General features: G+C 47.4%; 1 protein-coding gene across 1 annotated transcript in view; it reads left to right on the forward strand.

Moving 5' to 3' along the window:
* RH36 (RNA helicase 36) overlaps positions 1-9381 on the forward strand; it is a 74753-nt gene extending 65372 nt beyond the window's left edge. Inside the window, exons 3-6 of the mRNA XM_086805564.1 lie at positions 6139-6342; positions 8460-8541; positions 8810-8908; positions 9020-9381. Coding sequence (XP_086661690.1) covers positions 6139-6342; positions 8460-8541; positions 8810-8908; positions 9020-9175 — 541 coding nt within the window. The 3' untranslated portion in view covers positions 9176-9381. The remainder of the gene's footprint in view (positions 1-6138; positions 6343-8459; positions 8542-8809; positions 8909-9019) is intronic.
* Positions 9382-10933: the final 1552 nt, after the last annotated feature.

Consider the following 10933-nt stretch of genomic DNA (forward strand, 5'->3'; position numbering starts at 1 on the left):
CCTCAGCAAGCTCAACCTCTGAAAGAGGCTCACCCAGAACTGTACGCATACGATATGTGACCCTCCTCTACACATGGGTCCACACAGTCTGTCTGCAAGCATCCCGAGCCTCAGTGGCTGGCTCCGCTGAAAGTAGGTCTCTATAGAACCCAGTGGCAATGGCTCTGATCTCCCCGGGCTAAGTAGCTACCGATCCGTCCGGCCTCCCAAGCTGCCGGACTCCTGCTCGAGCATGGCGGGGTCCAGTGATCTCAAAAAACTCCCCAGTCACTCTATCACCAAGCTGCGTCCATTGAGAGGCCTGGCGGCGATAGTAAAACTCATGTCTTTGCTCCTCTGCCTCTCTAACCTCCTAGCGTGCCTGGCTCAGCTGGGACGCCACCCACTCACACGCAGGCTGCTGCTCCTGAAGGCGCTGGAGCGAAGCAAGGCTGCGTCTCAGCCAATGCTCCCGCTCGCGAGTCTCTCTCAACCGTGTTAAAGCTGCTGCGTGAAGAAAAGAGCTAAGCTCGATAAGTCCCTGGGCACACTGGCCTGCGTCCTGGTCAGAACAGTGACTATCATGCCAGATCCTCTCAATGTCCTTAGCGAGACTAGGATCCGTAAGTACCCTCTTTGGGAACCTTAACTGCAGGCTGGGCTCCCGTGTCCTCTCCTCAAGTGTCAAAATAACTGGCGCATGGTCTGAAAATGAGTTGCCAGCGAGAATGCCAACGGAGCCCCCTCGCTCCACTAACCAGTCGCCCACATAAAAGCAATCAATCCGTGATAGATTAGTCCCTCCCTGCCGGCGATCCGATCGAGAGAAACTAAGACTGTCCTGAGAGCGGGAGAAGGCCCCATGCTGCCATGCATCAGTGATCCTCAATGACATGCAAAATCGCTCCCAAGCTGCAAGCTCCGTGCCGTGCACTGTAACATGACTGCCTCCCACCCTATCGGCCGGGTCCTCAAGCATGTTGAAGTCTCCCTCGACACACCAATGTGCGGCCTCTGGCAATGCATCCGTAACCTAGGTCCAGAACTCTGCTCTGGCACTAGCATGGTTGGGCGCATAGACGTTAAGCATGCCCAAGAGCTCATCATGCATCCTCAGAATGACATATTGTGCTCTACCAGGCACAATGATCCCTCGATCCACAATGGCCTGCTGCCATACATCTGCAATGACCATGCATACTCCTCCCTATCCACCCAAAGGGCCGAACCTTGCAGACCAAAAGGTGTCCCATCTACCAGGCATCACCGAACCATATCTCCGGATCCTGCTCTCACCCAAGTGGTGCTCCTGCATCATCAAGATATCTATACTGCCACCAACCAGGCATCTTTGCAGCTCCTGCCTCAAGCAACCACGATAGCGTATGTAATGTGCTTCGCCAAGGCCCTGTACATTCCATGAGATGATCCTCATGGATGACCTGCTGAGGTGGATGCTGTCTCAGCCGTACGACGGGCCTTCGCAAGCGGCTTGGATGGAGAATAGTCCCCATCCGAGCGGCTACGAATCTGCCCACCCGGCGTGCTGCAAGAATCACGGATCAGGCGCCAGTGGGTGTGTCCCATGGCGACTGCCTCTCGCTCAGACAGAGCAACCTCATGTATGCATACATATCCAAGGCTGCGTGCTAAGACGACCACTATGCGAACGACCAAATGGCGAATCCCTGAGGCATCCACACTCCCGGGATCCAAGAAAAAATGAGCCAACTCCCATAGTCGGCCTATCACAACTGTCACCTCCAGTCGTCGCAGGGGTCTCCTCCTGTAGGGGAGCGAAGCTGTTCCTCACGGGAACCCAGTGGTGCTGAGACTGAGGTTGCTGCTGCATCGGTCTCTGGGCGTGCGGGCGTGCTGCTGTGGCTGCCTCCCTCGACGGCGCCCCTGTCCAGGCTGCAACTCCGAGGTCTCTGTGGCCTGAGCAGGTGTCCCGGAGGCTGCCTGCCGAGCCGCATCTGTGGGCGGGCCATCAGGGGCCTGCTGCTGCGGTGAGGGTCGGACTCTCCTGCGAGGACAGGCCTTGGCCAGATGGCCGACATGCGTGCAAATAAAGCACTGGTTCGGGAGCCCCGAGAACTCCACTCTCTGATCAATCCATCCCCCCCCAATCCTCGGTAGCTGAATGACCTTCGGAAGGGAGGAGATGTTCGGAACCAAAACTCTGACCAAAGGTAGCCCAGCTGCTCTGGCCCCCACTGAAGCTGCTGTGGGGCCAGTCTCTAGCACCGAACCCACCAATGCTCCCAGCCTAGAAAGGAGCGGCAAGTACTCACGGCGGAGTCCAGGGAAGCAAACTGTAACATGGAAGAGGCGCTCTCCCTGCTCGGCCGCTGCTGGGTCAAAGCATGCTGCCAAGGTCTGAAGAATGCCCGAGCACCCCTGATGTCTAGGGGACTCATGGCTAGGACCTTGGCCATGCTTTGGGCAGTCTCGAACTCGATCTGGTAGTGACCACGGCCCAGTAGCTGAACGTCCAGGATCTTGCCCACATCTGCAAGAAGGCGGGCTTGGAGAAGATCCCGGATCTCCCCTCTGCTGGGGCGAGTGCCGACTATACGGCAGATGGTGGAATGTGCCTGGAGGCATTCCACCTCTGCGGTGAGGCTCGCTTCCTCTTCTGGCGAAAGAGAAAGCCTGATGGGGGTATCCTCAGGGGCGGGCGAGGGGGCTGCGGGAGAGTCCCTCTGAGGTGGGGCGGGAGGAGCCTCCATCAGAGTCTGAAGCTAAGTCGAAGGCGGAGCGAAAGCGGAGAGTCCTGCAAGAGCCGAGCTGCACACAAGGGCGGAGGGGGAAGGCAAAAAAGAGAGAAAAAAAAGGGAAGACCCCAAGGGACGGAGAAATCAGAAAAAAAAGGGGGGGAAGGTAAGGCGGCAAAGACAAAAAAAGGGCCCTAGGGGGGAGGCGGAAACAACGCGAAACAGGGGGTGGGGGGGGAAGATGAGGCAACGGCGGCGAAAAAGGGGGGGCGGGGCGCTGAAGGAAGATGGGAGGGCGCGAAGGAGAGGAGGAGGAGCAGGGGGCGGCGGGCGCTGCAGCGCTGGGCGCGCAGGACAGCCAGGCGGAGGGGGGGCGAGTGCGAATGCAGGCGGGGGGGAGGGAGGGGTGAGCAGACGCGAAGGCGGAAGAGGGAGGAGGTGTGCAGTAGCGCGAGCAGGGGGGGGAGCGCGAGCTTCAGCGAGCAATTTTCATAGCTTACTTTCCTTTTTTGTTTACCATCGAATGAGGTAAATTTATCTATATCTGAGCTACAAAAGACTGAAGCAAAGTTAACAGGGCTCTCTGCACTTCAGCAGAAGGTGCAGATCTTGGGAGTCAGAACTTGTGTCACGTGCACGCCCATGCCATGGCTAATCCTGTGCATGAACAGTCGTAATCCCTGGTTAAGACATCAGTAGCATCATCAGCATCAGCATCAGCCTCAGATCATCAGCATCAGCATTATCATCATCAACACTAGCAGCATCATCATGGGAGAGCATAAGACCCTGTCGGTTGGCAGCAGGCAGCCAGGTTCTATGGAGTGGGCATCAAAATTAGTATTTTCTCAGGGTTCATGTCCACAGCAGGCCGACAGCTCTTGGTGGCTGGCCGACTGCATCCCAAACATATATATAAGGCATTCATTCATTAATCATTTAATCAAGTCATTCAGTCATTCACCCATCATAGAAGTAATGTAAAAGGCCAAGGGTCACCCCCTTTGGGGTTGACCAAAGGCCTCAGCCATGTAACAACTTGTGCACTTAAAGAGGATTGTTCAAACTCTCGGCATGGGAATAAGTCAGGCTAATTAGGATAAAGCCAAGATGCAGGAACAGATAACTAAGCTTCAACGAAAATACATGGATTCAGAGCTCAAAAGCCAACATTTGTTAGCTCAACATATATTTTCCATGGATCAGCATGAAAAGGTAGACAAGTAGATAGAGCCAATCTTCAAGTTTTGTAGAGCCATATTAATGCACTAGTTTCTAATAAAGACTTGGAAATTAATGAAATGTCTATGAATGATGTGGGTACTTATGAAGCAAGAATCTGGGAATTGACGGAAAGTCTCTACGATGGCTACATAAAAGAATTCCAATACATTATCAATCTTGCATGCCGCCTAGATGAGCTCAAGCACAACAAGGCGGATGATCAATCTGGAGCAGGTGGATCCGTCCGAATCCCCAGTTACTTGGAGGAACTGAGGATACCACAGACACAATGATAGGCCAGTGCTCCGATAATCCAACAGAGAAAGTTAAGAAAGTCATCACATAGCAGGATAAAAACTTTAAAAACTTCAAAGAGAATGTATTATCTTTCAGAGAACAAGCTTGAGCTTTTCACCATAACTCAGAGCAGTTAAAAAATGAAGCTGAAGCCTTAAGGTTAACCAATCAAGAAGTGGAGAAGAGGAATGTTGAACTTGAAGATCAAAGAGTATGAGACTTGGTAAAGATTGGCAAATTGAGAGAAAAAGTTATTGCTTCTACAAAATTGCGGGATGCTGTCAGAAAGCTTGATGAGTATGAGGAAGAAATCCAAAGGCTTCAAAGTCATCATGCAGAGTATTCAAATCTGATGGAAAATAAAGAAGGCAAGTCAATTGAAAAACTCTGTTCATGTCTGAGAGTGGGAGATGGAAAGGTGTGCCACCTACATTCTGGGAGGAGTGGAAACCTTGCGGTCTAGGTAGTTGCCACTTTTGGCTAATTAGCTTATAGTTCAAAATATAGTAGCTCACTTTAGCAAGGAAGTTCCGCCATTAGATAGGCAACCATCTTACCATGCTTTGGAGGATCATCATCAGAATCCAGATCGCTCTTCAAAATCAAGACCTTCAACAGCTCAAAGAGGTTCTTCATCGACTCAAACTCGCTCACAAAGAAGAGGTGCCGCTATCTCACTATATGGTCAGAGTGACAGTCCGGATGATGCTAAGTAGAATGAAGAAAATCTACAATTTGGAAATTCGGAATAGAAGATTTAAAAAAAAGATTATTTACTTTATACATTTAATTCTTACAAACAAGTCCATTCCTTAGCCCATATTATAGATATAGATTTTAGGTAGTCATTTGATAGATCCGGATTGGGTTTGCAAAGAAAATCTGCACAATCAAGAGATTACAAAATCTGGATTTATTTCACTTATCTGAATATCAAGTGGGTTTGACTTTTGCCCATGGGGTGGACTACTCACCAGGTGGGCGAGGTGCTAGCTTAGGAAATAACCCACCACTTTAATCTTGTATGTTACGACCCTGTGTTTTTCCCTCTGGACAACAAGGAGGTGGGCACGGGCACAGGATGGACAGTGTGAAAAGGCATCAGTTGGATATGAAAAGGAAACTCATATGTGTAGCCAGCCCAAGTGTGAAGAGGACAAAAGGGATTTTGAGTTTATAAGGTTTTATAACCTTTGAAGGCTTAAAATAATAATATTTTTGAAGTATGCGCTTTTTGCAATAAACTTTGCTTTCTGGAAAGTGAATGGAATCGCATCCTTGTTAAAAAGGGGAGGGTGGCGGAATTTGACGAATATCGTGTGGCATGGTGCTTCTCTCCATGAGCTGCCTGTAGGAGTCGTATCTAGGCGAAACTTGCAGACATGTAAAGAAATACCGCAAGGGGCACCACTGCGTTTTGGGGCCAATCGGTGTCCTACTACTATTTGTAGGAACACTCTAGCTCCCCTTGTTTGTTTCCTTTTCCAGGTCCCCATGGGTGATGAAGTGTTTTGTGTGCGAGTGTTTGTTTCACTACCCGTCAAGTTTCTGAAGGCCAGTTTCACTTAGGGGTAGTTTAGGAATAGAATTCCAATAATCATGTGATCATACCTGCCCGCAAACCGCTAGTTGTAATCATGCATGGATGATCAAGAAGAAGGAGAAGAGCATTGAAAAATACACAAAGTCTATTTCCATCTTTGTATTGTCTGGACAATGTTGTTTGCATTATGTATTAATCAATTGTCTGTTGCTTAATTCTGTCATCATGTTTGATGTTAAATCTTTACTGTGTTGGTTTATCCGTGTTCATATTCTTCTTGTCTTAGTATGAAACTTTTTCTGTTTTAGTTGTCTCCTCGGGTCTCATTGTGCACACTATTTGATATCATATGCTTGTCTTTCTTATGTTGAAATGCAGGACTTGCCATCTTTTGAGCTTAATGCTGGATGAACTCGGAATCCAGACTGTAGCATTGCATTCTATGAAGTCACAACCTCAGCGACTGGCTTCTTTGAATCGCTTCAAATCTGGGCAGGTTCCTGTTTTAATTGCCACAGATGTTGCAAGTCGAGGCTTGGATATCCCAACTGTTGATTTAGTTATCAACTATGACATTCCAAGGTTGAAAGTGGTGATCTATATGCTACCTTCTGTCTCAAGAAATCAATTACTAAGGGCATTAGATACATTTTTGTGGGTAATTAATGCGTGAGAAGCATTGAGGCTTTTAGGGCAATGTCTGCATTGCGGCATGCATGCACTTTCCTTGTTTGAGCCTTCTGTCATAATATCAGCTATCTGGATAGTTATGTAATGTGGTCCAGTTCTAGTTCAGTCCCTTCCCTAATATTATCTCAATCCATGAACACTCGAACACCAGATTGGCTCCCAATCCACCCTCTCAAGGGCCCCCACCTTATAGGTGCATTTACTTTATTGCTTGCAAGAGAATGAGTACAAGATTGAGTTACTGTGCTGTCACACGGGGACTGGACTTGACTAAGACTTGACGGGTGATATGGACCTGATTTGGACTGATCTTTACCGCCCCTTGGCTGTGCATTTTACTGGCCTGGCTGCCCTCTGTAGAGGACTGACTGTATGGCCTGTTTGCCCCTGTTTGGGACCTGATCTGGGTGCCCACAAGCTGCTGTAATCTGCTGTGTACTGGCCTTCTGGAGATGCTCTTGTGGCCGCCCTTCTCCTGTGTATTCATGCCCAGAAGAGCTGCCTTATGGTGTGGTAATCTTCAGCCTGCATAGATGCTGAATTTGGCTGCAAATCAGCACCTGGATGATGTGCATTATACCTCAGATGGTCGCCTCCTTCACCTTTGTCCTGGTCGCCCCTTGAATGATGGTACTCTTGCTCTCCTTCCTTGAGAGATGGAGTCCTCAAGGCTGATGGCTATGGCATGTGAACCAGATGGATAGAACATCCTAGATCTGCTCCTTTATATGCACCAAAGGGGAGGCAAAGGTGCTATCAAAAGGTGTGCCATGGGCAAACACTCTCATGGCCCTTTTTGGTCCCTCCCCACCCGGGTGTCATGAGCTGGTCACTTCACACCCGGGTGCCATGGGCTGGTCACAGCACGATGGCCCCACTTTTGACCATTGTTAGTCACCATTAACCTTAATGGTTTTCACACATGGCATGGCACATTTGCCCAGGACTCGAACAAGGCCGCCTGACCTAGCCTTCCTAGACACCCGACCATGGGTCTAATAAGTGTTTGGTTTAGCCTGTACAAACATTACATTTTGTAAAGAGGGTTACCTAGACTTGTGTCAGGGGCACGATTGGACTAAACCCACTGCCTGGCAACCGATCCCTTGGATTAGGGCTTACAACATGCTCAAGGCCATCAGGAAAGGTATCCTCTGTCCTAGATGAAGGAGAATGCCCACGTAGCACCCTAGGATAAATGGTGCACGTGACAACCTTGTGAATATCTTGAACAAATTAATTTACCTTCATAGCAACAGCAATGATATCCAGTAGGCAGGTTTCATTCATGACCTGTTTAAACTTGGCACATACAGTGGTCGCGTATAATTTTATTTAACCACTGTTCTTGGCATTATCATAGTTTAGATTCTCTCTTCCATCCTGATCACGGAAATTCATCTTGTCACATGCATGAGTCCTCAGGTGCATGTGCCATGGCTTCATGGGGACATGTACACGAGTGTGATATCATGTTTTAGTAGACCTTTGTGAATCTCACAGATGGGAGGTGGTTGATGAGTACTGTGAGTGTAGGTTAGGATTTGTATATAGGGTAGATGTATCATGTAGGTGAGGGGTTATAGCCACCGGGAGGCATCGACCTATAACAACAGACATAATGCAGATGGAAATCAAGCGGTGGTGTCCGACGGCGGGCATAACAGATAACGTGTAGGCTCCCAGTTTGTTAGCACATGAGAACATGGAGAGGTAACGGTAATTTGCAGATTTCAACCTTGCATTTCAATTTCTTAAAAAAAAGAACAAGTGCTCTGCGTATGGAAGTTTTTTTTTTTTTTTTGGGGGGGGGGGGTGTCCGAGTCATTATTGGGACCCCGTTTTGTGTTGTGTGTACACGTTAGTCACTGTTTAAATGTGCATTTTTATGACATTAGTATGTTTAGTTAATCGCGTCTTGTGCACTCTCCAACACATTCTCATTTTGACGTGTATGTTGTGCGACTAGAAAATATGGGTTTTTTTAATAATGTTTTTTTTGGGTGCAGGTTTACTAGTGATTATGTTCATCGTGTAGGTCGTACAGCACGTGCAGGCAGAGGTGGAATGGGTATCTCTTTAGTTACGCAGGTTAGAGACATGATTATTTTTTTTGAAATTTTTGTTGAAATGTTTTGCATGGTCTTTAACAACCATTTTCAAGTAACAGCCCTTAGTTTTATGACTATGAGATTGCTGATTAACAAGTATGACATGGACGATTGAGCCAAAATGGATGTTTTGGCTGTCCTGTTAATCGAGCTGAATCTTTGCTTGCTTGCAGTATGAAGTGGACGATTGAACAAAAAGGATGTTTTGGCTGTCCTGTTAATTGAGCTGAATCCTTGCTTGCTTGCAGTATGACGTGGACCTTGTACATGAGATTGAGGCACTGATTGGAAAGCAGCTAGTGGAATATGAGGTTGAGGAAGACGATGCACTGAAAGGGATCACCAAGGTGAGGGCAATGCTACTGAGAACTGCTAATGAGATATCTGTGGATGCTATCTGATGAACCAGTTGTGTTTTAGCTGTAATATTCCTAGTGTTCAAATTGGCTCATATGCAGGTATTCAAAGCCAAACGGCTTGCTTCACAAAAAATGCAAGACAGTGGTCTTGAGGATTTGTTTAAGGATCGGAAGGATAAGAAGATGAAGGTGCTAAGAGAGAAGCGTGTTCTAAAGAAGAAGAGCAAAAGGAAACAGAGTGAAGCTGCAGTATGACTTCAGCGTGCGTAATAGTTGGTTTCTCTGTGATGTGCTGGCACAGGAGTTTCTAATGCTCCTTAACAGATCTGATGACCTCATGAGGGAAGCCATACTGATGTGTGGCATTACAGTAGCAGAGAGTTCTCTGAACACCTGCTCTCCCCCACAGTTTGTGAAGATGTGTAAAATATTCCGTCCCTTATATGAAATATCATTTGCAAATACCTTGCATTATTCTCTATTCAATGAGTTTGTAGTGCATAAGCATGCCTCGGAAGTGGTGACTGAATTAGCTTTTGTTTGATGGAGGGGAACTAGTTTCACACAAGTGTGCTAGGAAAGTTTAGTTATTTTAGAATAAACATCTATGTGAGAGTAATGTGGGCAACAAAGAGATGCTTTCGGAGAGGCATGGATGGTCGAAACTGTAGTCGGTGGTGAGAGATCAATCCACTAGCTTCGGGCCAATTGGAGATGAACGTTGGTTGGTCCTTGAGGTAGGAAGCTAGTTGAGACCTCGCATCAAGCATTTCTGCACCAAGGCTGCACCACATCCAGGGATCGGACTTTGTTGTTGCTTTGTTGCACTTCTGTGGTGAGGTTTTTGTTGTGACGGTAAAAATCGAAGAAGAGGCAAGTGGAACCTGGAAGGAGCTTGGCTTTGCACACCATGCTCTCCCCATCCAAAGATGTACTTAAATGGTTGTTGGTCGTTGATGATGAGTGTTAGTATATGTGTGAGCTATTGTGAGTGTTAACTCATGCAAGATGTGCTTGTGAATTATAAAGCCCTTAGTGATGATCGGGTGTCGTGCATGAGATGTGTGGGTTTGAAGGTGTTCCCAAGTGTGTGCTCCTCTATGTGACAACTCCAACTCCAACTCCAACTCCAACTCCAACTCTTCTGCCCTCTTCGACTTTTATATTTGCTTTCCTTAACATTTATCTTTTATCCATTTTTTGGAAGTTGAGGTCATGAAGCTTTTGTGGCACCCCTTTCGAGAGGACAAGGGTTTTGTATGGGATCTTGGCTCGTGATGTGTATACCTATCAATGGTTCTCGTCGTAGGAGCTCATTATAGAAACACCTTTATTACATAACCAAGTTCTAGTTCTTCTTTCCGTTGGGACAAGTAACAGGGAACACGGGGAGGGGTAACAAGCCAGTGTGTTTGGGACTACTTCATCACAAAGGGATCCAGAAGGGAATTCATAGAACGTGTCCTCGGTTGTAGTAAGCTTGTAGTCTCAAAAGCTAGGCCGACAAAGGACAAGTGCCATGGAAAATCATGCAGCCCAACTCTATACCATGATATGGAGGGTTTCACGCAACCACCTCCTTACGTTCCATCGCCATGTAAATATGCAAAAGACATGATGAAGATGGCATTTGAAGTAGGAAGGGGGGTTGTGCAATATAGCAAAAGAGGCCCAGAGTTGGGCTATAATAAGCGAATCAACATCTCAAGGAGGATGACCAAATTTGATGGAATTGGAGATGCATTCAATATCTAGAGAAATTCAATCAAATTTGTGGGGCCATGTGAAAGATTGATGATCCTACTAAGCTCATTCGAACTTCGTCTTAAAGGCAAAGCAAGCTAGTGGTTTAGGTCACTATACCCACTTGAAAAGACCAGCTTACGAGGTCTCGTGACACACCTTCATAGTGGGATTTTCACCTTGTGGAACCATATGGAGTCCCATTGCACAGATCTACAACCAAGAGGGAGAAACAATGTGTGATTACATTGCTAAAATGAAGTATCTCCG

This window comes from Cibotium barometz, chromosome 11 (genome assembly GCF_041138505.1).
Source record: "Cibotium barometz isolate CiBa-2024 chromosome 11, ASM4113850v1, whole genome shotgun sequence".
NCBI lineage: Eukaryota > Viridiplantae > Streptophyta > Polypodiopsida > Cyatheales > Cibotiaceae > Cibotium > Cibotium barometz.